Below are 26,091 nucleotides of genomic sequence, written 5' to 3' on the forward strand. Positions count from 1 at the left end.
AGGTTGAGGAGCAGGTCAGACTGATTTTGCAGAGTGCTAGCAGCAACATTAGCTCCATAGGCTTATCTGCAGGGAGGAGTCTTTCCCAAAAATAACCCATCCACTGTGTTAGATACCAGCATTTTTGCCGTGTTTCAGGGATTTAAGTTGGACACCAGACAAGATTAAAGACCTTCTTACACTGTTGTGAACTCTTCACCCTGACTAATTGAGACTAACCTTTGGACGGCTTCTTGGATACACTGTGATTTACTTTTCTCTCTTTTAAACATGCGTACCATGAAGTGCACAGTCTGTATGTCTGATAAGCAGGAGGGCTTTGTCGAAAAGTCCTCTTACCTGTTGTAGAGAGGAATAATTTCCTGGTTTGGGCTTTTTAGTGTCACTTCTGCTGAGCAATGTATGGTGAGTAAGGCTTTAGATTTTGCTGGCAGTTTTGAGGTGCTGACAGATTGAAAGCAGGTTCTGTCTCTCCTGCTCTTTTTTTTTTTTTTTCTTCCCAAACTGACCTTATTATTAGAGTAGTATCTGAATATCTTGCAGCTTCCCCTGTCATTCTGTAGTCAAGGCAAGGTGTGCCCAGGGAGACGGTACTTAGCTTGGCCCTAATGCAAGCCTTTAAGCTGCATTTTTTTTAAAGCCACAGCACCCATGAAGAAGCAGATAGAGAGAGGTCTGTTTGACCCACATTTCTCACCCTCAGTGCTGAAGATTGGGAGTAACCCCTTTGCAAGGGCCCAGAATTGCACTTGCGCTGAGGGGGTTGGAGCCCACCACATGCTCCTCTGAGATGGACGCTGTCAGGGCACTTCGCAGGGGACATTCTTCCCCCCAGCTCAACAGCTGAGCCAGAGCATCAGCAGCAACTGAACCTGTTTTAAGAGCCATCTTGAACTAGTGACCCTCATCATTATCACATTGGCTGGGGGGCTAACGTAGAGCTAAATCATATCAGGCCAATCTTACAGGGATCAGGTTGACCGGTTTTATATTAAGCCACCACATATGTGCAGCACATGAGTGGCTGTTTAAAGAAAGCTTCTTACTTCCCCTCTCCCCCCCTTTTAAGGCTTATTTCTTTTGTCGCGTGTCATGGGGGCTGGCAGCAGGTTCAGAAAGTCTGAGCTCTCCCAGCTCAAGGTCATTGGGATTGTTTAAATATAATCTCCTTTTCTGTACTTATACTTTCCTACAACTTACTATTCTGTCTTTCTAAAATTAAACTGTTGAGCAAAAGAGTAGATTGGACTTTACATGCAGAACCAGGAAGGGGGCAAGCTAGCAGCAGGCTGGACCCTTTGTCAGGGTGCGTGTCTGTGTGAGATCATGTTAGCGATGCGGAGCAAAGTTCGCAGTGAAGAGCTGAGGCTGCCCGTTGCTGCCTAGTTGTGCCTTGTGTGAACCATTATAGCTTTTCATGGCAGGCCACACATTGAGTTGTAGAGCGCAGACCTGCTTAAGGAAGTGAAACCAGTCACCTTAGGGGTGATCAAGCCCTCCATAGTGATTGTCTCCTGCAAATGAATGAGACAAAGGAAAAAATGCCCTAACACTTCTAAAAAGCTCAGTAGTTTGGAATGTTTTGTAATTTTTTAAAAATTGTTTTCAAGGTTTTTCTCTGCAACCAGGAAGGCTTGAAAATTAAAAGTGAAAGCTGGGGATTTGTGGTTGCAGGGGTTTGATCTTTAAAAAAGAAAAGCACTAAACACCATCAGACTTGCAAGAACAGGCGATCCTGGAGTTTAACCATCAAGCTGCCATGGGACAAATATGACAGCTAAGTTCTCTGTGCCAGTAAACATTTGGTTGTGCTCCCCTCTGGGAAGGACAGAAGGACCTGTGAGGCTCTGAACAGCACTGTGCAGGACCCAGGCCTACTCCATGAATATTGCAACACTCCATCCCTGCCATCCTCAGGCATCGGTACTGGTTGTGAGCTCAACAATTTTGTGCTTGTGAGTTGTGCCTTGGGAGCAGTGAGTGTGTGTGCTGTTACAACCCGGAGCTGAGCCCAGATGCCATTGCGCATACCTCTTATGGTAGGAAATGGGAATTCCCCAGTTAAGCCTTGTCTGTACTAGCACAACCAGGAGAGCTAATTTGGGGTAAGTTAAAATAGTCAATTCTGCCTTACTGATACAAACTGAAGCACACACTCAGTGTATATACTCAGTTTTTTCAGTCCAAAGGCCTAATAGCCCATTTCTTACTCCACTGAGGACTAACTATACAGGTACAAGGCTCTTGTCAAAGGTGTGGTGGCATCTGCCCTAGGTAACTGCTGTGCTTTGCCCTCCTTGTGAAAGGAGAACAGACAGAAAAGAACCTGACTGCATCCTGGCTACTTGAGTGGACACAGGCTTGCAGACCAGACTGATTTCCTCCTTTTTTTCTAGCCTCTGTGTTTTGGGGTTTTTTAAATTATTTAATTGGGATTTGCTTTATTGACTTTCCTGTGATCTCTAAACTGGGCAGGAAGAACCTTTTTCGGTACTTGATGCCACATTTGCTTTTATGAAGCGTTGTGGCTCACTAGCATTTCTGCCAGCCCAAATGTTGCTTGCAGCCAAGCCTTGATACGCCCCTGTGCCAGTCACTACCCTGGGTGTTAACACTGCGGATCAGTGGTGCTTGTCCACTCTGGATCCTGCCACAGAGCAGGCGTTGGAGAAACCAGATCCCCAACGATGCTGCCACCAGTCCCGTCCCAGCTGGCCCTGCATTTCAGCTGCTTGTGCTGGCCGTTTAAAGTCTGGGTTGCGGAACTGGCTGTGGTGGAAAAGCTTTGCTTTCCCGAGGAAATCTTAGTCTCTTCCACTTTACTGATTGACTTACTAATAACTCTAATAAGTTACTGGTTACATTTGTGTCGTGCGAAGGATAGGGAAGTGAGGTGATACTGGGTAATGTGACTTGGTAGCTTATACTGGGATCTGGAATGACGCTGCTGCTTAAAACAGTGGCTACGTAATCTGGGTTGTTTTCTTAGTGGGGAGTGGTGGGGGTGAGGAAATGTTTCAAGATAATTCAAGAATGACATGGCTGTAATCCCGCTTACTCTAATACCATGTAAAAGCATGAAATGGGATAAATGTTTTTGTAAGAGACATTGGCTTTCCCTTACGCTTAATGGGGAAACACTAGCTTCCCTGCTCTGGAGCACAGGGGCACCCGTGGTGGTGTAGAAAACTTTCTTTCATATTAGCTAAAACTCACTCCATGTTTGCCCCCAGTCACTGTCCCTTTTAGAGCTGCTTGTGTCGCTGCGAGGCTGACGTCCTGCATCGCAGAACCACCCTTGTGATACCGCTGAACAAAGATGCTTCTGTGAACTGCCCGTCTGCGTGCAGGGGAGAAGAGTTCAGGGGGTGCTGGGGAAATAACTAACTATAAGAAAGACTTGGTTTAATTCTGTTGTTATCAGCTCAGTTTGGCCGGGGCTCTGTGTGAGCAAACCTGTACTGGCTTTGTGCTGGAATATTTGAGTTGTGGAAACCCATTCCAGTTTCAGCTCAGATGATCTGAACCCCTGGGGTTTTTTGTCCTTTGGAGTGTGATATCAGGTTAGGAGTCCCAGGAGGGCAGATTTTGCACTGCGTTTTCACTGGAGTCTTTGTGCTTCCCGCATTTTGTCCAAGTGGAAGTCATTCAGGAACAAGTTTTTTGGGGCAGTCTTACTCCTGCATCTTGGTGGTGCAGGTGTGCAGAAAAATTAATAATAATACCCAGCATCAGCTGGGATATCTGTGCTTTTGTTATTCTGCTAATACTAATTATAGAAGAACAAGAAAATTTACCCAAACTTCTTTGAACTCTGGCTTTACTATGGACCTGCTTTGTGCTTACTGCTCATTTAAATTCTTGGCCTCTCCTTGAGTCAGCTGTGTTTTGTGTTTCATCCGGTTCAGGGCATGTGACGGAAGATACAGGATGCATTTCTTAGACTTCTGCCCTTTCTTAATTTATTCTTTTTCTTTGCTTCATGCAACAGTTACTAAAAATGGAAACTATGTGATTACTCTTTGTGTTACCACCTACAAAGTGCCAAAGGTTGGGGCTGTTTCTAGCACTGTCACAGTTAAAATCAAAAGTCATGCGTCAGATCTCAAAGGCATGAGTCTGGATTAAGAAAGATGCCATTGTTAAAGGACATTCAATAACATTCAAATTTGATTTATAGTCGGAAGCGGGGTTTAAGAATCTAGAGGATTTCAAGCTTTTGGTTTCTCCAAACAGCGAGACACACTTTTGAGTTTCCCCTTCAAATAAAAGTTGAAACCCTTTTATATATAGCTTGATTCCAGGAGTTGAAACTTTAGGAAAGAGGCCAAATATTGTGAAATTTGTGATCTCATTGTGAGAGCAGGCAGCAGTGAGGTTTGTTTAGGCAAAACTTTCAGGGAAATTCCTGGGTATCTGTGCTAAATATCCTGGTTTTGTTTATTAACCACAATTGCTGCAGAGTTGCACTGGAAACATTTGAATGGGGGAGGTGAGAGGCGACACAGCTCAATTCTGTGTCAGGAAATAGCAGATCATTTCATGCTTTCCAGTCTCTTGTATCTTTTGTGTCTGCCTGATCTAAACCTTATCACTTTGGGGGCTTTGGTGTATTAAGACGTACAAGGAGTTCTGCACAAATATCTTTCCAAGCAAGATACGAGTAAGGCTGGTTCTCTAATGAAGGAAAAATTGCTTGAGGAGGAGGTCGCTATCTCTTTGTCAAAACATTTCTTTTTGTTTAACAAAAGAAGTAATTTTCCTCACTGTTTTTACTTTTCACTTCCCTACTGAAAAGCCAAACATCTTTATCTGACATTTTTCAGGCTTTAGGCCTGTTTTGTTTCTGACTGCTATTTTTAATGAAAAAGTTAAGCTTTCATTAGTAGCTTTTCAAAAATACTGAGTGAAAACTTTCCACAAGGGCAGAAGAATATTTCAATCGCCTCTAATCCTAACTTAAATACCAGAGAACAACCATAACATCCTAGTGATACAGAGCATCACTCGAGCATACGCCTGGTCTCTCATGGTGTAGGGAGGAGAGAGAGCAGCTCTTGATCACTGCTGAGATCTGCTGCATGGTCATTACTGACCCAGTGATCCTTAAGAGAGATGCACTACCAAAATGAGTAAATCATGAGTCAGATCAGGCAGTGAGACAGCGGCACTATTTAAAGTACATCAGAATAACAAGTGACAGTCTTATTTATGTATGTATATTTAAAAAAAAAAAGTATAATCTTGTTTTTCTGCAGAGAATACCAGAGGAGCTAACCTTAGATGCCTTACTAGAAATGAATGAGTCAAAGGTGAAAGAAACAATGAAGAGATGTGGTGCCAGAGATGAGGAGTGCTCCAGACTCAATGGGGCACTGAGCTGCTTACGGAAGGTGACTGAATCAGGTACAGACTGCCTTGTTGTTCTATGGAATTAGTTTCTCAGCAACCTGGCCCCTATCTTGCTTTCTTTCATATGAGACAATCTGCAAAAACCTCTAGAGAATTTCTTTGAGTATATTCTGTAACCAGGATCAGGTTATGGCTCTTGGATGTACATGAAGTTGCAGTGACCAAACGCATCTAGAGCTGTGGATTGGATTTGGTTTTGACAGCATGTCAAATAAATAAATAAATAAATGGGAATAAATGTATGTAGACATATCCTCTCCTACTCAATAGACTGTATCCTTATTCCCTCTCTGTTCAGAGTTGTGTCTAATGCTCCGGTTAATCCTCCATCATTCACTACACATATCCTTGACCTAATGAATACAACCAGATTTCTTGTAGGTAATCCCCTCCCCAAATATTGCCAGCTCAGAAAGAAGGTGTAATTCTGTTTGGCATTACTTTGCTCAGAAGCCTGAGTACTGTTCAACTCAATGCTTTGGAAGAGAAAAACATTGCTCTGACAACCCTTTATCACTGCATAGCTTGTAGTATGCCAATTGATTCACTTCTCTTTAAAACCACTTGCCTCCTGCTATTTTTCTTTGACTGCTAGAATTGATAGAATCATTAGCCAAATTCCAATAGCAGATTCAAGAGCTAGAAAGAACCCTGATTTACCGTGAAATTATGGAAAGAAGGGTACAGTGTAATTAGAAATGCATGTGTTCAGCATGCAAATGGATCTGACCAAGTTATTTAAGATCAGTCAAGCTCAAGATTGCCAGAGTGCTGTTTCACCATCTTACCCTGTCACCTTCCCCAGGCTACTTTCAAAGGCATTGTAAAATCTGTTTGTACGAGAGTGTTTCTCACAGCATACTGGTACTAACGTGTATCAGATCTTTCTTTGTAGCAATTACCAATCTGTCACTGAAAGGTGACGTTTCCTGTTGGTATTATGACAGTTCATACCATTTGCAAATCATAGAGATTAGTTAATGGAAAAGTCAGCAAACAGCTCAGTTTCATATTTCCTTTTTTCTAATCTTTCTTGTCCTGGGTTGTCAAATATTTTCCATCCATACTGTGGCAAAACCAGCCATTGTTCAGAAGTCATGGCATTCACTTATTGTAAAGAAATGGCATTTTTTAAAATCCAAGTATATGATCTCTTTTCAACCACTGACTGGTCAACAGGACATCAGGCCCTGAAGCTTTGACTTTTCACCTTGATTTAAGTCATTAAGGACATACTTAAAATTAAGCCAGAGAGTTATCCTGATGAATTAAGCCTCTGAAATTATCCCAATAATCTGTGCATTCCCGCTTTGCTGCCTGCAGGCCTTTGTACTTTTTTTTCCCACTTATACCCAGAATTGGTCTGCAAGCTGTACTGGACCATTCTGAACTACAGTGCTAGGCATTTTAGAAGGCAGTGCTGGGCTGTGCCAGCGATCCAGCGGGATACGGTGGTTTCTTTTTGTCCAGCTGTCTGTCCCTGGTTCAGCTCTAGCTAATACAGCCTGAACAAACACAGCAGCTCTGTGCTGAGTGCTGCTGCTGCCTGTAATTGAACAGCAGTGCCGCAGTACTCCAGGTGTCAGGTGAGTTCTAGGCACTGGTTACATGCCAGAGAGAGAGAAAAGTGGCCATGTGAGTATCAGGAGCTCCTCGATACTCCTTATTTCCAGTCTAATGGCCTTTCTCAGTTTAAGCGGTATTTAGCAGTTCTGTTGGCTAATAGAAAATAGTTTCCTCTTTTTACCAAAGACCAGTCTAAAAGCAGACGGGGTGCCAGTTTGGATGTATGGATTAATCTAAACAGATTCACACCAAATCCACATAGGTTTCCAGTGGGATGTGGGTGCCTGTTTTATGTAGATATGTATATCTCACGTTCTTCAATAGGGCCTCAATCTGTTAAAACTCAGCCCATCTTAGAGCATAGGACCCATTTTAGCTTTTGAGGTACATTGGTACAGATAGGAAAGAAGGGTAGTTACTGCCATTCTCATTTTAAAGGTTACTTTAGCTGATGAGTTTCAGGGGAGGAGAAATTAGGCTTGCACCTTGGCTAGGTGCAAAGCTGGGGGGGGGGAACAACACCTTATAGCCTAAAGCAGCATGATGTGGTATGTGTATATACATTGGCTTTTCTTTTAATCAATCACTAACATTGCTACCGTTGGTGAGCAGGTGGGGAGTTAAAAGATGACGTGCTGATGAATCTTTCTGAGGCACGCCGAGAGAACAGCTCTACAAACACGACCGAATCCCCCTGCTCCTCTGCGCCCACGTGGACTCCCTCTGCACTGCACCTTCCCAAGGGCAACAGCCAGCAGGCACGTTCTGTGTCAGTATCTACAATCCCATCTTCAGATTCTCTTGCCTCGAGTTATGGACCTTCTATCTATGCAGAAAACCTACTGGACCCTTTTGCATTCCCCGCACACAGTGGAAGGTTAACGCCAAGGACTCCTCACAGCATCACCATCACTCCACCAACCACTCCTCAAGCCAAGAGACGGCATAAGTTGAAGCCACCACGGACTCCTCCTCCCCCTTGCCGGAAGGTTTTTCAGCTGCTACCTAACTTTCCAACCCTCACAAGGAGCAAGTCCCACGAATCACAGTTGGGAAACAGGATAGATGAAGTTCCTCCAATAAAGTAAGCTTGACACTTCCTCCTTCCCCATGGGCACTGGCGGGCTGTGTTCGTACCAAAGGCATTCAGTGCTCCAGTTCTGACTCTGTGAAAGAGCTGGTGTCCAGTTGCCTTGTCATGGTTTCACTGTAGTCTGAGAATCTATATCAGTGGGATATTCTAAGATAACCACAAAACCTGCTTGTTAATAGTGTACTTTATTTGAAATTTATTTGAATTTATTTGAAATTGCACCTGCTGGGGAGGTTGGGATGGCTGCTGCTATTAAAGGGCCCCAACCAGTTTTTCTCAAGCATCTAGAAGCCAATTCCACGTACTAGAATTCTCTTCTGTCCTTAAATGTTCCTCACAGTTCAGGTGGCTGATATCCTTTTATGTTTTTATCTTAAGATGTATTTTAGCTGCTAGTGTGAGCTTTAAAACACATTTATTACAGTATAGACAACTATAGCTCCATAACAAGACAAATGGTCTTAGGCTACTTCTTTTTTTGGACTGATCCAGGCTTTGAGATATGCTTTTTTTGGATGGAAGATATTAATCTAACATTTAACTAATAGTTGAAACTGGGAAAGAAATGTGCCTTCCAAAGACTGGCTATCCCTAAACATCACGGAGACTTAGGTCAGAATCCAAATTCAGTAGCAGGCACTGGATCATTACAACTTACTCTAACTCTTTGACCACCTGGAAGAGTTCAAAGAGCCTGTTCTACTCAGAACCTTTTTGCCAAAATTACATTTTTATGTAAGAGAAACTAGCCCAGCTCAGAATGGAGTTGAGATTTTGGGTGTGAGCATTAACAGCAAAGGGCTGTGCTTTTGATGCTGCAGTACTGTATTGCCTGCTGATTGACATGAAAGAGTTCATTATAAATGTGTAGCCTTGTAATCAGTACAGTATTCTTCCACACTGTGAGTGCATATGAAGTATATACTAAAACCTGCAAATTGCTAAATGTCTAAATGCAGCGAGTAAGCATCTGTGGCCAATGCACAGCCTTGTTTTGAAATTGTGGTAAGAACCTGGTTTCTGCTGTGATCCAGGTCCTGTTGATTAAATCTGATAGGAATTGCAGAACGTAGCACTTCTGTGATTCAGGCACTGCCATGGAGCCTGCCAGCTGCCTGAGTTGCGCAGCCCCATTAACGCTTCTCGCCTGCAAGCCAAAATTCAGGTGCACTCATACACTTCACTCACAGGCTGGAGCTGGAGCTCTACCCAGCAAAGACTACCATTGGTAGGCAGGAAAATATTGGGTATGCAGCAACTTCAGGAGCCTGTGCAAAACCAGAGATGTTTGTAAACCTGACATCAAACACTGCAGGAAGGAGTTTCTGCTCTAGCAAAGTGTGTATCCTGTCACATGAATATGAATGTCTAAAAAAAAAAAATTTTTTTTTTTTTTTCTTTCTAGGTTCGGTAAGAGATTTTTACAGGGCTGTCTTCGTTTCATTGCTGAGAGAGAAGAACCTGTCCTTGTCAACTATCTGTTGATCATCCCTGTGCAACCTCTGGAGGTCCTCAATAGGGCCTTCTTACCCCAGAGCTTCTGTTAACTTTAACAGGAGCTTGGCCTACTTGGCCTACTGGAGAACTGCAGGATGTTTACATGGTCTTTTTTGTACCTGGTATTTCTTCAGATGACAAAAGCGAGGAAAAGGAATACTGATGTTTAAAGGGTTAAAGCAAGGGGCTTGGGTGTAATTGTTTGTCTGTGACTTCAGGCAGCTGTTATTGATGCCTCTTGGTACTAGAAATAACTTCATATCTAACCATTTAGTATCTTTGGATATTCATTGCCAGGTATCTCTGTAATGAAATTAGTTGTGTGCAACCTTCTGAGAAATGCTTCAGCATGTGCTTAAATGTGGAATGCTTCCTCTGATGTTGATGAGTCTATTCACGTGTTTAGCGGCTTACAGGACTAGGACTTGTGTTTTTATCCAGTAACGTATCAATGCCATTTAGTGTTTTAGCTATCCTGATGTGACTATGTGTGTCTCAGACACAACCTGTAACCTTGGAAGCTAATGTAGAGAGATATGGGCATCTTGGAAAGTGTCTCACCTTTTTGTAAAGTATAGAAGTCCAAATAAGGACATTATAGCACCACACATATATCTAATGCCCTTTAAAACAAAAATCCCAGGCATTACTTTCAGAAATGAAAAAGCATAGAAAGAAAATTGTAAAATGAAAATGCAAGCAGAAATCTGAGCATTTCTTTGTGGAGAGTGATAGAATTTATGCAATAAATAAAAAAGGCATTAGAATAAATTCAAACAGAAACAAAGGATTTTGGTGCTTCTATCCATATAGTTAGTCTGTTTTAAAATCTATACTGTAGGCTCTTTTAAGTCCCATTCAGTTCCAATTTTTTTTATATTAATTAGGCCTCTTCAGTAAGGATTTAGCCATCTTAACTGATGTTAACAGCCATCCTAACTGTTGTATTATGATTAATTCAGATGACTGTGCATTTGGATGGCCACACTAGATCAGCAATATTCCTTGGAAAAGCAGCTAGTCATTCCAGCCTATTCTAAGATGCTGAAGACCACAGATGCCTTTAAAAGTTCACTGGAATAATGATAAAAAAGAATCTGGTGCCATCTAGGGTCAAATAAAGAGACTGGCTTTTTGTAAGCATTGACAGTGTCCAGCCTTGAAGCTATGTTGATACTTGCAGATTTGAGTTTTCTCCAGATTTGCAATATGGCTGTAGATTTAATTCAGGAAATATGCCAGAATCTTAGTATTTGAGAGTTTTTAGGAAGTTATGTGGTATAACCACTGGAGCACTGGACTGGCATTTTGAAGTCTAGGTCTCCCTTTCTGCACTTATCAGCTAGCTAAGTGATCTCACATAAATCTTTTTATTCTTCTGGGTCACAGTGGCCCTGTCTATAAAATGGAGATGATAATTTTCAGTGTAAAAGAATATTCTGAAGTCTACTGACACTGCATGAAAACTGGTAGTAGCTTTACAGCAGAAGGCAAACCAACCTCAGCTGTGCTACTAACAGTGTCATGGCTACTAGTCCTTATCTATGACAGTGATCGCTTTGTTTCTGTCTAGACTGGTAAGCACACTTGTGAGTAATGCTTCCCTAAAACATCCTTTTGTTCTCCATCAGAACTCTCCCAAGGATCCCCCAAACGGTACGAAGAGACTTTGGCTTAGCTGTAACACACAGGTAAGCAACACATGCTGTGGGAGCCACAAAGGAAACAAACTGAGGGGTCAGACCAGGACAGCATCCTATGTAGTGCATTTGTACCAGTCACGACTCTAAGATAGGTTTGAAGTTGGGTCGGGTGCCTCATTTGCCAAGTTCAGCCTTAACTATGTATTTCAGCTTCATTTCTTTTTAATATATGCACTTGAAATCCTCTTTATAAAGCCAATTGACTCGTGATTCTGTAATGACTAGCATACCAGCAGTAGCAATGTTGTGTATGGGGGGATAGGACCAAGCATGCCAAATGTGTAACAGTGCCTTTTCTAAAACACTTCCGCTGCTACAAATGAAAGGGAAGCTGCTCCTTCCTCCCTATGTGGAAAGAGCATATATTTCCCTTTTCCTCCCTTGTGGCTTCCTGCATCCCCCCTTCCCAAATCCAAACCAAACCTGGGCCAGGCAGTTCTAATGCCAAACAAACCTATCTGTTCTATTTTCTGGTAAAAGGGATAACACTCCCACCACCACCCACCCACCATAAACTGGGTCCCAGTTCTACAAAGATGGTCAGGTGAATATAACCAGCACCACATGACATGTCCTGCTGACCTGAGGAGGGACACCAGCGACTGCTAGGCAGCACATGCTTGTGGGCTTGGAGTGCGTGCTGGCTGCTCCCTCTGAGTACTTGCTTGTTTCATGAGGTGAAGCTCAATTCCAGTTTGAGGTTTTTGTATGAAAAGAAGTGATATTCTGTCACTTCGGTATCTTTGGCTGCATGATACTTCAGATCTGTAATTGCTGAGCTGCAGCTTTGAGGACCTTGTAGAGATGTGTGTTCATGCACACCCTGTCTCCTTGTCAGAGACACCTCTAAGCACCTCTCAGCCTTGTTCCACGAGTGGAGAAATAGCAAGAGGCCAGCAGAGTTGCTGCCAGCCTTCTTTCAGTTGCTTTTGATCAGAAAAGTGAGAAGTCTTTTCCACAACACTACTTGCCCTTTTCAGAAAGAGCTAAAGAAGTATAGCCTGTCTGTAACTACCTACAAATGTTAATTTTCCTTTAGGCACCAGTTAACAGGATTTTTCCCCTCTTGTCTCTACTTAGGTTCTCTACAAAGTCTTGGTTATCTCAGATTTGCCAAGTCTGTCAGAAAAGCATGATGTTCGGGGTGAAGTGTAAGTACTGCAGGTGAGCACACAGTGATGATCTTTTTCAAAAGAACTTCGCATTTGATCCATTGAAGTTTGCCAGTAACATGTATTTCTTGATGTGATGCACTCTTTGCAGTAGCATCATTTTTTCAGTCAGCTTCTGAACTGGCAAAGGGATGCTTTGGCACAACTTATACTTTAGGTTGGCAGCCTGACACATGGATGAACCAAATTTATTTCCCTGCCACAGGCTTCCTACCTGATCATGGGCAAATCTTGTAGTGGGAGCTGGATACCTAAATAACAGCGAGGATTTTAGGTTTTGCTTCTCTGTCTGAGTTGTTAGTCCGGAGCGCTGAGATTTTAGTGCTTCACTGTTGCTGGATGAGAGTCAGTGAAGGTAACTATATTAAAAATAAATCAGATGCTAAGATATGTATATGGCTTTCATTAGCCTAATGACACACATAATAGGATTCTTCATATGAATGCATGCTGCTTTGGGGCCCGGAGCATTCCAGAACTCCCTCTGAGATTAGCACAAGAATTACAAATTAAGGGTAGGCTTCCTCTTTTTGGGAAAGAACAAGTTGCTATTTAACATGTAATGTTTCTCTTTCAGATTAAAATGTCACAACAAATGTACTAAAGAGGCACCTGCTTGTAGAATATCCTTCCTTCCCAGTAAGTAATTTGCTACAAATTCTTAGCATTTCAATGTAATTGATGGTATCACAAGAATAAAAAGTCTGATTAAAGCTTTTTTCTCCCTTCTCCAACCTGTTTTTCAGTAACAAAAATAAGAAGAACAGAGTCTGTCCCTTCTGATATCAATAATCCAGTAGACCGACCAACAGAACCACAATTTGGAACTCTTCCCAAAGCACTAACTAAAAAGGTACATGGTGACTGAAGTGAGTCTTGTGTCTGTAAGTCACTGAGGAGCTACAATAAGGAGAAGTGGCAGCAGTATCTTGCTGGTTGGAGCAAGAATGGCACCTTGAGCTTTCACGTTGCAAGGAGACTTCGATATGTGACGTTTTCTCCTTGTAAAACATAGGTTGTGCACAGCTCCAGCTGCCTACTTGCTTAGAAAAACTGTGCTATGATCGAGGCTAGGGACAGCTTTCCTTTCTCTGTTGTTCAGTAAACATTGAGGGAATTCTTTCTTTCTTTTTATTGTTTTCTCGTGAGTGACTTTCCTTGCTTTGCAGGAGCATCCACCAGCAATAAATCATCTGGACTCTAGCAGTAATCCTTCTTCTACAACCTCATCCACACCATCTTCTCCAGCACCTTTCCAGTCTTCCAACCCTCCCAGTGCAACACCTCCCCCAAACCCATCTCCTATGGGCCAGAGGGATGGACGATTTAACTTCCCAGGTAAATTCATCTTTTTCAGGAGACCTCTGCCAAGATCAGAAAGGCCTCTATGCAAGCAGAGGCTGACCAAGACTTCATAGGTAGTTGCGTTTCTGAACACATGGTTGTGTCTTAAGCAAGGTGTGAAGGTGTATCTTGTTACCTGATAAAAGAAAATGGCCTGTTCTTACAAGTTTTTAAGTGGTATCAACCAGATACCTTTGCAGGAGACAGATTATTGAGGAATCTTGGCGCCTTTCTTAAATGGTTTGATCTTTCTATTTTCTCCTTCTTTGAAAAGGACAAAAAAAAAAAAAACCCAAACATTCTTTCTTCTCCCTTTTCTCAGTGTATTGTAAAATGCATGCTGCCTGCTGTGTTTGGTCACCAGTGGCTTTAAATCATGAGTAAGTTGATTGCTAGAGCAAAACATAAAAATGAGAACTGGAATGAATTACTTTACCAGTCACTTCCAAAAGATAACCAACAATCAACACTCATTTTTAAACCATTGACATACACGTATGTTGGAGAAGAATTTACCCTACATACTTTGTGGATTAAGAACCCAAATGTGCAGTCTTTACCAGAGTCGACAGAGGCAAGAATCTCTGACAAGGGCAAAGATTTACATAGTGAGAATAAATTTAATTCCTTTGATCTGGAAATGAAGTCACATGCTGCTCAATAGCTGCTACATCTAGCCTTCAACTTTGCTGTATTTTGCATCAAGCTTTTGATCTGAGAGTGAAAGTTGCTATTTTAGCCTACTCAAAAGGAGCAGAAGCAGAGCCAGTTCAGTACAAGGATTCTACTGCAACTACTTGGTATTAGGACATACTGCTCAAATTCACTGAAATAAAAAAAATGCTTGCAGATGGCTCATGAGCTTCAGCTTCTCCGGGTGCATCTCTGAAAAGCTGAAGACATGAGAGAGCATCGAAGCACCAGCCTTTACGTGGGCCTGCCTTTTAGCATTCCTGGGTTCTCTAAATTTGCTTCTGCCACTTGAAGTCTGAATGTGTTGTTTTCCCACCAGACTGTTTGCTTATTGGTAACATAGCTTTCATTTGATAAGTATCATCTGTCATAGTCTTCCAAAAATGCATGTGCTGAAATTCACCCCCTCAAGCAGGCTGATAATCTACTAATCTGTTTCCCAACAGTGAGTTGGGACTAATTCATTGAATGCATATGGGGCACTTACTGATGATCCTCTAACTTGTTTGTGTTTTTTTTTCTCCTGGTAATTTTTTTTGCTGTTCTTCTTTTAAAAAAACAATTTTAAAAAAAGCTGCCTACTACATTCAGCATAGACAACAATTTATCTTCCCAGGTGAGTTAATTGTTTCAATTGTACTAACCTGCTGCTGCTGCCAAAAAGTAACTTGTTTGTAAACTTCTGCATGCTGCCCAAGAACAATAATTCTGCTTTTAGGAAAAAAATATATCTCAAATAACTCAAACTTTCTCTTATCTCAGTATGTAATTCAGGCCTCTCTCTCCTAATGTGAGGTAGTGATGTGATTTATGTACTAAGGTGAAACTTTGAATATTCAGTTGTAAAACAGTAGCTTTCTGCTGTGGGATTCTATACACGGCCATGTTCTTTCTTTAAAAAGGCTCGTTTTTCGGGTTATGTACCTAGCTAGTATAAATGGACCCTGTCAGTTCAGGAATGCTGAGCTCACCTTTATGAACAGAGGCTCTTGCCTATGGGATTTAACTATGATGCAACACTATTCATATGTGGATTTGCATCTAAAAACTTTTCTCAGTCAACTGTTTGTGAACCCTTAGAAACAGCTTGTCTGTTTCCAAAGTGAGAATTGATGATGTAGGATGCCAGGTACAGAGTATTTATTCTGAATTTTGGAAGGATTTGCAACCCAAGCTGAATTTCCTGTGCACTAGTGACACTGGACAGACTAGGTGCATTTGGAATACGTGACCTGCAATATAGATGAATTCAAATGTCCTAGTTCTGTGAGGATTTAAGTATTTCTGATTGTCCAAGGCAACTTGAAGGTGTAGGAGCAGTTCACAGACAAGGACTGACCTTGAAAGACGCTAGAGATTAAGTAGGTGAATGGGAAGAAGACTGGGCTTGGTCAATATGCAGGCATATAAGTACTAGGAAAGATGAGCATAGTTTTAAATGAACAGAAGTATAAAATCGTATTGTCTGTGGTTGAGTTTACTTTATAATTCCTGAATAAGAAGCAAATAATCACTATTGCAATGTTAAAACTTCCAATATATAAGAGATTAAAGTGTAAAATATGTATCATAAATGTTTCTACTTTCCCAGAAATTCCCAGTCCTGCACAAATAGCACAGCCTCCAGAAACAGCTGCAGACACTAAGTAAGTATAGTTTTAAATTCTTTTATTTGCATAGTGTTTACGTGATAATCTTCAGATCAGTCTGAAAGTGCTGTGTTACGACCAAAACTGAACTTATCATCTGAGAACTCACAGGATAATTTTAGTCAGCAAGTGTGAAACTGCTATTCCCAGTTTTATAAAGCTGAATATGATATTTACTTTAAATGGGACAGTAAGAAGTCCATGCCTTTAATACCTAGTTATGGTTATATGTGCATTCCTGAGATCAGAAGGGTCCAATGAAATAGAAGTTATGGAGTTTTACAATTAAAAGAGCATGGCACACTTAGCTGCAAGCAAACATCTTTTTAAGGCTCTGAATTGTAGGGCATGCATGCAAAAGATTTTAGCCTGCGTTGCCAGCACTCAGAATTGCTTCTCCACTGCAGGTGTTTCAGTAGTAGGAATGGGAACACATTGTAATAATGTAGCCATGTCACTGCCAAATCAGTTTCTACCACACTGAAAATCACTTTAAAGTCTTTGTCCCTCATTTGCTAAAGTAAGCTTAGAAAGTCCTTATCTGTTAAGTGGAGCAGTAATTGTATTTTTCTCTGACCTACTATAGTGCTATCAAGATCTGTTCTCTATTTGCTTCTTTCCACTTCACTAGTGGCATATGTAGCAGCCCACTTTTCTAACTCAGGTGGATGTGCAAACATTATTTTAACTGTAAACCTGTCTTCTCTTGTTAGTGCTGATCAACAGCCAGACACAGATGGAGTTGAATGTGAAGCAGAGGTAGGTTTTCTGGTTTGCCCTTTTGTACAATCAGAAATGCCGTGTTGAAAGTGCAATGAAAAAGTTGTGGCCCTGGAATTATGAGTGTAGACTAGCTGTGCCTTACCGCAGTTCCACTGAGCTGTTTGTACTGCAAAGATCTCAACTGAAAATTAATGGTTTCTGTGGCTAGGCTGAAACAATTAAGTACTTGTAACAATACTTAACTTTTTCTAATCGGGCTAAGATGATATTTTTCAAACTTCTGGCTCACTCAATTTGGCGGAGCTGTTTTTACATTACAAGAGCTGCGGGCCTGCTGCTGGAGTTGCGAGGTCTAAATGCTCTGCCGACCTCTAATCTGCAAGTAATGCATGTGTAGGTACTACCGGTGGTCAGATTAGCTCCTGGTAGATCCTGCAAAGCAAAGGCTGTAAGCATGGGCTTATGTTTTGCATAGGAAAGCCTTTCCATACCTTTTCACAAGAGTCTCTGATTTTGGTAGTGCGTAAGCACGTGTTCAGCTTGTAGTATGAACACTGAAATGGGTTTCTGTAAGGATAAGTAAACCAATAAAGATAGAGTCGATGATTTCAGCAGAAATCACTGGATTACGGATCAAGCTTGTTGATTTTTGGAGCACTTATCTTTAACAAGAGAATTTTAGTAATCTCAAAAAAAACCTGTGCCCACATTTATTTGAAGAACAAAGAGGTTCTTGACCCTTCCTTTTAGAATGGTCTGTAGAATTTTGCCCCACGCCGAAGGCCAAATCCTGAGAGATGCTGAGCGCCTACATGTTAGTGCTGGTTCTACAAATTTAACTCTATATGGGATAAAGCCTTTCTTGTCTTCACCTGCGTGCACTGGCATACAGAAGATGTATGTCTTTTTGTAGCCTTCTGAGATTACTTTGTCCTCTGAGTTGTATTGCTAGAGCTGTAGTCAAATGCGTACATCCAACCCCGTGAAGTTCTCTCAAAGCAGCCTTTGCTGCTGGCTGGTAGGCTGCTTCTGCCCCTCAGGTGGGGGACTCAGCCTATGTTTGCCTTCTTTTGTTGTGAACAGGTGGAAGAACCGGAGACTAACAAATCGGAACCTGAAGACGATGAGGATGAGGTGGAAGATTTGCCAAACAGACGGCCACACTTGCAGGGGATGATTTATCGCAAACCTAGCCAGACCAGCGTCTACCTGCAAGAATGGGACATTCCCTTTGAACAGATTGAACTGGGGGATCCTATTGGCCAAGGACGATGGGGGAAGGTTTACAAGGGAAAATGGCATGGGGAAGTGGCCATCAGGCTGTTGGAGATAGATGGGAACAATCAGGATCATCTCAAGCTCTTTAAAAAGGAGGTGATGAACTATAGACAGACCCGGCATGAGAACGTGGTACTTTTCATGGGAGCATGCATGAACCCTCCTCATTTAGCAATCATTACCAGGTAAGGATGTAGCATCTTAGTATTATTTTTAATATATACATATTATATAGATAGATAATATTTATTTTTTATATATAAAAATAAACTTCTCACTGCAGTCAGGAGGTGGCAGACATGAATGCAGTCTGTGTTGCTCAGAGTTTTGGATACTAGGGTTGTTTCCTTTTAGGAAACGTATAATATTTTTTGGCAATTTTCTGTTTTTGAATTCTTAAATATTAAAATTCAAAAAAGCAGGAGAAAAAAAAATCTGGAACAGGCTGTTCCTCTGCTATCTACTTCCAGATGGTTCCAGTTCAGCACAGCGACAATAAGCCAACGTGTGAGGCTGATAATGCAACAGTTATCTCTTCCTTTCTGTTCCTCTTAGGGACACTTGCTGATTAGGCAAAAATGTTACTATTTTTCTCCTCTCTTCCATTTTCAGTATTTAGCTGAGATGAGGATCATTTAGCCCCTAAATAACAGCTTTTGGGGATGTTCATATGCAGGCTGAATTTAAGTAAGGCCAATGGCATGCCATTCTCATAGTCTGGCAAGGAGGTACTCAGTCATTTCTAATTGCCAGTTCCAAAGGAAGTTTCCTGCTTAAGTGACCAGTAGCACCAGCAGCAGAAGCTGGTGCTCAGATTTTGAAAACTGGATTTCAGATGTCAGCGCAGCACAACAACAACTGGGTCTCTGAAGAAATACATAAACATTTGTTGCATATCCTTGAGCATGCTTTAACAATAGATCTCCTGTACATGTGTACACCCACACAGATGTAAATCACTTGGGTCCTTAATGTTCTTCAAAATGGCGTTTCTTAGCAGTGGAAGAGGGCTGGGATTCTGTCAACATGATAAGAAAACCAACTGAACATCCAGTATTACATTCTTATTTCCCTCCAATATTTTAAAGGCCTTTTTAAGGATTGTTGTTCCTCTTTCATGTAGCTTCTGCAAAGGAAGGACGCTTCACTCGTTTGTAAGGGACCCCAAGATATCCCTGGATATTAACAAAACCAGGCAGATAGCCCAGGAGATCATTAAGGTAAGGGTACGTTATGCTAACGGAGACATCCGCTTTCTGGGCAGTGCCTCAGCAAGAGCTTAGCGGTTGCACAGCTGGAGAGGGTCTCTAAGTCTCAGTAGCCTGACAGGGTGTTGCAGCAGGAGATACCCCGTTGGCTGAAAAAAAGTGCTAATTCAGTGGGCAGTAAGCTAAGGGCCTGTAGGGAGAGAAATTGAGCTTTTGCTTGTCAGTGAGGGGCTGGGGAGGGAGAATTTAGATAAAGGGACCAGTGAAGAAAGGTATGCAGGACAGGTTTCCTTCCCGGTCTCTTTTCTTTATTAATAACTACAGCTAAGTTAATGCATTCTGAAGTAGATGGCATTTTCTCCCAAATTTGCACAGTGTGTTCTGTGCTTGCTTTCAGTATTTCTCAACTGAAGAAGCATTTCTAAAGCTGCTGTTTTCTTTCCTGGCAGAAATATCCTGTGAATTTAGTGAGCAAACTTGTGTCAGTTGTTCATTGTTCTTACACATACAGACTTCTTCAGAATTGTGAAGTCCACAGCCACTTAATGCTTCAACTAAGAGTACCCTTCCAGCAGCCCTACTACGCAGAGGATGAAAAGCAATTCAGAGGTTGAGCACTAAACTGAGATCTGCTCCCTTGCAGACTTCCCTTGCACCCTTCCTCCCTAAGTCAGACAGCTGCCGTGTCCCCACTTACAGTTAATCATTTATGCTGGAGTAATGAGAGTAAACGTATATTAGAAAGCAAAGCGTGCCCAGAGTTAGAGGCTTGTAAATAATAAAAGAAAAGTTTACATCTCTGCATATATTTCCCAGGGCATGGGGTATCTTCACGCCAAGGGGATTGTACATAAGGATCTGAAATCCAAGAATGTTTTCTATGACAATGGGAAAGTTGTGATCACTGACTTTGGATTATTTGGCATTTCGGGTGTGGTTCAGGAAGGAAGGTAAGTGGAGGTTTCAATGCTTGGTCCACTTCTAAAATGATAAATAATGATCAAATAGGGAAACATTTTGGTGTGTTACACAGTGCAAGTGAGGAGTGTCGATTGCTTTAGTACATACACACATTTTTGGAATACACACTTTTTCTTTGTTTTTTCTTTGTTTTCTTTTTTTAACCAGAGTTCTTTCTGCAGTTCCAGTAGCACAGAGCTAGGAAGTTATGTATGGAGTAAGACTTAGAACACAGAAGAAACAAAACTTTAAGCCCAAGAATGAGCTGGAGAGTCAGGCTAACACATGCATATTTTTTAATATGGCAAGAAAATTAGAAACGAAATGTCAGCGAAAACATTTGAGTAAATAAAGTCAAGGCATTAGGTGAAGTGCAGATATGGTCCGTACGCTGCTTCTTGGTTGAAGTAGTTGTGTTTCAGTACCGCTTCTTTCTTTTGAACTCAGGAGGGAGAATGAATTGAAGCTGCCTCATGACTGGTTATGCTACCTGGCCCCTGAGATTGTTCGTGAGATGGCCCCTGGGAAAGATGAAGACAAGCTGCCTTTCTCCAAAGCTGCAGATATCTATGCCTTTGGGTAAGAAAGGAACACCTAAGAGTACCACGGGAGCTTGCTAAATGAGATTTGTTACAGACCTGAGCCTTGCGAGTCAGTGGTCCTCTTCTCACGGACTCAGGATTCTAGCTGGGACGCATTTTTCTCGCCTACTATGAAAGTCATGGGCTGGAGGTGTGTGGGGTGGGAGGGATTTGCTACACAGCCTTATACACCTTCCAGAGCTTATCTGAAGAAATTGGAACAGTGTCAGGGTTTTGTGTCTTTCTCTTAAGAGCAGGCAAAGCCTTGATTTGTCTGTTGATGTTGCAGGACTGTGTGGTATGAGCTCCAAGCAAGAGAATGGCCTTTCAAGAACCAGCCTGCAGAGGCACTCATCTGGCAGATTGGAAGTGGCGAAGGAGTGAAACAAGTCCTTGCAACTGTTAGTTTGGGGAAGGAAGTTAATGTAAGTACCTCAGTTGCAGGAATCCTTCCATATAGCTATTTATCAGGAAAAGAGGGAGCTGCTTAAAGAGGAGATTTATTTTACTCTTATTATAACTCTAAAGATAAAGGGCAGGAGAGAGAACAGATTAGAATGGGACACCAGGTTAGATACTAAGCTGCTGCCCATAACTGTCATACAGAATTGGACATCCACCGGTATGCAGGATACTGTTTGATTATACGAATGTCCAAGACCTCTATTAAACAGTATCTCTGGTTGGGCTCGCACAAATCACAGTGCTCAATCAGTTGCTTGGTCTGCACAGTTGACCTGTGGACTAAGTGGAGATAATGAGCCACAAATATCCTTTGCAGGAAATTCTCTCAGCGTGCTGGTCATTTGATCTCAGTGAGAGACCTAGCTTCACTGTCCTCATGGATATGCTTGAAAAACTGCCAAAATTGAATCGTCGACTCTCCCACCCAGGGCATTTCTGGAAGTCTGCTGAGTGAGTATTTGCTGCTGTTAAGAACATTTATGCCACTCAGAATTTGCTAACTGATCATTTCTGTCCTTTCTTTTGCCTTCCTGGGGGCTGTCAAACCTCTGATGGGAGAGTAACAGCGTGCTGTTCTGCTTTTCTAGTTACTAGGAAATTATGCAATTAAGCTTGCGTGCTTCAGACAGTTAATTTCCTACTTTAACATATTCACCTCCCTCCTCCAGCAGATTACTTATCCAGCTTTATGTTTGGTTTCAGAGAGTATCTACCAACAGTATTGGAAAGGGCCCCCACTGACCCCAAATTGGTTAGAATTTCCTCTGTAATGGCTGATCCTCCCCTCTGAGGAAGGGAAGGACCAAAGAGTGTGCCACCGTTTCCCTTTGAGCTGTCAAATTTTGGAAGAGTCCTAAGTTCGTAGCCTTCCTCAGGGAGCATGTGGGAAAAAAATCCAGCCCCCTCCTCCTCTTTACGGAAGAGTGCCCAGTTTGCACAGGCAGATAAAGAAATGCAGCGTTAGTCCTGACTCAGAATAATTGACTTCTGGAGAAAAACCAAAGGAGGTGGTAATCATGTGTCAAGTGATTTAGAAATCCTGAGGATGCAGTAAACTGACAGCTAGGAACGAGTGGCAATGTTTGGACTGAATCTCTAAGTTGGAATTACGTCAAGATCTGGACTAAGGAAAGATAAATCATGAGAAGTCAGCATAAATCCTTGTCAGATCGTGATACTTTCAAAGTCAGTTTCTGTGTTGCAACTGGGGAAGAAAGGTCTCATACGATCAAACATCCGTAAACTGTCAAAATTGGATGAGGTCCCTCAAAACACCTGATTGTACACCCCACGGCATCTGTTATGACAGACCAGACCAGAACATAAAACTCGTTCCAGTTCAGACTGGATGAGCATAAAGCCACAAGGCCTAAAACTTCCAGTCTCCCTTCTCGTGAATAACCTGTCACACTCAGAGAAGGATGGTTCCCACTTCCACTTCTACTAAAATCAAGTGGAAGCAAAGCAGATACAATTTCTGGAGCCAAGAGACTGGAACCCCCACCCCAGACCAGTTTTGTGATTTCCTCCGCTGACCGCCGTTACCCCGAGTAGCTCCGGCGGGCATCGGCGAACAGGCTGGGCCCGCAGGCCCCGGTGAAAGGCAGCCAGTCTGGTTTCAGGAACACGCTTTGAGTTTCTGTTAGGCACAAGGTTACATTTTGGTGACCGCAGTGTTTTTAAAGTCTGCGGGAGATCAGACATGTTTGTGACCAGTGCCCGTTTACCACGTACTTTGCTCAGTGTTTATTTTCATCTACTGAACCTCTAATATTTATTTTCTCTTTTTTCTCCTTTTTTTGACATTTAATCTACCCCTTTCTTTCCCATAACCCTTCACGATCTTCCTGCAATACCTTATCACAACTAACCAAACGCTTCTGTTTGCTTACATGGTGACTGTCATGGCATTTTGCGCTTTGGTGGGTGTGGTTTGTTTGGGGGTTTGGTTGAAAATTTCGCCATTTGTCTCTTGTGCAATTTCCCTAACATTTGTACTGGATCCCTGATACATTATGATGTCTAACAACTTTAAAATGCGAAATGCTTCTCCAAGACTGTGGCCTCATCTTTATAGAAAAGGACACTATTACCAGCAAAGCTTGAATGCTTACTGCCCACTCACGGATAAGTAGAACTGTCGGGTATTTTTCCTGACACTAGACAGGTATATATGTGTATCACAGCACTCGTTTTAAAAAGGTAGAACAAAGTGTTGAGCTAGCCTTGCATTTGGCAGTTGTTCTTTGCGTCATCAGTGACTGCCTCTGTGTGCTGTGGCACATAGTTGGGAGGCAAGGTGTCCTTCTGCACCCTGAACACTCACTACTCCAGCAGAGCCGTCACAGCTACGCTTCAGTCCTGGTGATTTCAATTGTCTAGATTTTTTAAAATAAAAATTTAAAGAGAAACCAACAAAATCTGAGCTAAAAAGTGGACCCGCATGTAATTGCTGCTTCTTACCTGTCCTTCAGTCATAATTTAAGAGAAACAATTTTTTTCCCCTTCTGGCCTAAAGCGTACCAAACCCTATTTCCAGGCACAGCTTGCGTTGGCCAGATCTATACCCAGCTACCTTGAGTATGTGCTTTTCCATTATCCGTTCCTTCAAGTCATCCAGCTTCACTTGTGACATTTCCTCCTCTTTTTTTTAAACTAATCCTCCCTTGCCTCAAAGGAAGATTGTTGTATTTAAGTCGTGTTAGGTTAGGAAGACAGCAATTCTTTTGCCAGGAGATTTGCATGATACAGCAGTGTCCTTTGGTAATATTTTTTCCTTTCTAGAGAAACACAGCGTACTCCAGCGCTGTGGTTCTGTGTGTCAACACTTGCATGCCCTCATTTCTCTATACAGTAAGATCCACTTGTGTTGGATCATGAACTCTGATGTCTGATTTCACATCTTTTCACGTACCTGACCAGACACCGCGGAGCAGACTGAGCGCCCAGGCTGTCTACCCATTCGCGTGCAGACAGTCACACTCTCGCATTGTCCTCTAACATCACATTGGAAATGAACTTGAAGTAATGCTTCCCATTTGGGCAGTCAGTTCATGAGAATGCTCGATTCCGGAGCAATTTGCCAAGTGATTATTTTGGATTAGTGTTTCCATAGGGAGTTATTCTTGAACAGCTTGTGGAACTGCAGAACGATGTCTTATGTCGCAGCTACCCTAATTATTTTTGCCTGGGTAGACGGACCGACACCCCCCTCCACCCCACAAGTGGTTCACGTCAATTTGCATACATTATTAGTTTTTCTCTGCTCAAAGCATTTAATAGCAGAGAAGTACTTCAAGTGTCAGCATTAATTATTAGCATTGACAGCTGAATTAGTGCTCATGGAAATGGAAGTGCAGGCAGCTCAGTTGTTGTTTATCCCCTGCAAACTGCGTTATATTCAAGTCACACTTGGGGAGGCTGTCCGTAGCCGTGCCAGCCAGAGACCTACTCAGATTCCAAACCCACTAAAGACACGTTCACATCCCCTCTGACAGATCCTTTGAGAAACATTGCACTAACCCCGGGCTTTATTCTGGTGTAAGCTTTATAATGTATAGTTCTCAAGGGCTTGCTTTAAATAACTGAAAACTAACTCTCATGGTGTCTTTTTCCCTTCCCTCCCATATTTCTTTGTAGGTTGTAGCTACTGGTGCAATAATGGGCTCCACCTTGCATGCTTCCATGTGTTGTATCCTAACCGGCAACTTGGACAATCGCCTTCCATTTAAAAAAGCAAAAACAAACCACGAAATTAACCCACGGACATAATCAACACTTTATCCGAATTCTCCTTTTCTGCCTTTTTCCGCTTGGTGTGGGCTGTTAGCTTGAATAACAACTCCTGTCTGCAAGAAGTTACTGTCTAACAACGTGGCCACCTTTCACTTCTGAAGCATTTCAGCAGGCTGTAACTTCCTCCTGGAAAGGGTCTACTGATCTGCTCTCTAACTAACCAGGTGCAAGCAGCAGCGAGTGCTGTGTGTCCTGCCCCGCAGGCTGGGGGTTTTCCTGAAACTCCTGTGACTTGTGCATGTCCTGCAAGTCTCACGAGGCAGAGGGGTGCAGTTCCCTAGTTGCAGTCTGAGGTTATGCCTGTCACCCTTAGCGCTGGACTGTGGCTTTGTGACTGAAGGTAACGGGTACATTTGCACGGGCACAGCCGACGACCGAACACTCCACTTGCACTGCAAACCAACGGGAGTGAAGGGCCAGATTGTGCCGGTTCTCCCTTGGGAGCAGAGCCAGCATGGAAGCCAGGGTCAGTTGTGTCAGGGGCTGGATGACGCTGGTGCAATTCTTGAGTGGAAAGAAGGCTGGTCCTTGCTCTGCTTGGAGCAGATGGCAGTCCCTTAGCCTGCCGGGGACCAGGCCACTACTGGTGTCCAGAACCGGCCCATGTGGGTCAGCTGGGAGCAGCCACAACGCTGTGTAAAAGAGGAGGAAAGCAAGAGCGCCCTTCAGTTCCTCCTTCTCCTCCCCTTGCAAATCTAGTGCTTTGAATGTTATGATTTGCTTCTGTTCACATCCCCTGTTCAGCAAAATGTCTGACAATGATAGGGGCTTTGCAGAACTGTAGGTAACACAGCAAATACGTGCCTTTGTAGAAAAGGTCTTTTTTCATTCTTTACCGATTCACAATTTTGAAAAAATACCTTGTTTCGGAGCGGAGAGGATAGGGACAGAGGAGAATATGCACCGAGAACCAGGGAGGTTTCTGCTGTCTTCAGTGAGGACAAATACACCC

At 42.5% G+C, this 26,091-nt stretch overlaps 1 protein-coding gene across 1 annotated transcript in view; it reads left to right on the top strand.

Annotated features, from left to right (window-relative positions):
• Positions 1-26,091, top strand: part of KSR1 (kinase suppressor of ras 1) — a 76,312-nt gene that overhangs the window by 46,012 nt on the left and 4,209 nt on the right. Inside the window, 16 exon segments of the mRNA XM_050908938.1 lie at positions 5,259-5,406; positions 7,591-8,092; positions 11,212-11,259; positions 12,352-12,435; positions 13,021-13,082; positions 13,190-13,296; positions 13,613-13,781; positions 15,055-15,096; positions 16,072-16,126; positions 16,843-16,888; positions 17,936-18,315; positions 19,254-19,350; positions 20,155-20,288; positions 20,746-20,877; positions 21,169-21,304; positions 21,661-21,794. Of these exon segments, the coding sequence (XP_050764895.1) occupies positions 5,259-5,406; positions 7,591-8,092; positions 11,212-11,259; positions 12,352-12,435; positions 13,021-13,082; positions 13,190-13,296; positions 13,613-13,781; positions 15,055-15,096; positions 16,072-16,126; positions 16,843-16,888; positions 17,936-18,315; positions 19,254-19,350; positions 20,155-20,288; positions 20,746-20,877; positions 21,169-21,304; positions 21,661-21,794 (2,276 nt within the window).

Source organism: Gymnogyps californianus, chromosome 20 (assembly GCF_018139145.2).
Source record: "Gymnogyps californianus isolate 813 chromosome 20, ASM1813914v2, whole genome shotgun sequence".
In the NCBI taxonomy this organism is placed as follows: domain Eukaryota; kingdom Metazoa; phylum Chordata; class Aves; order Accipitriformes; family Cathartidae; genus Gymnogyps; species Gymnogyps californianus.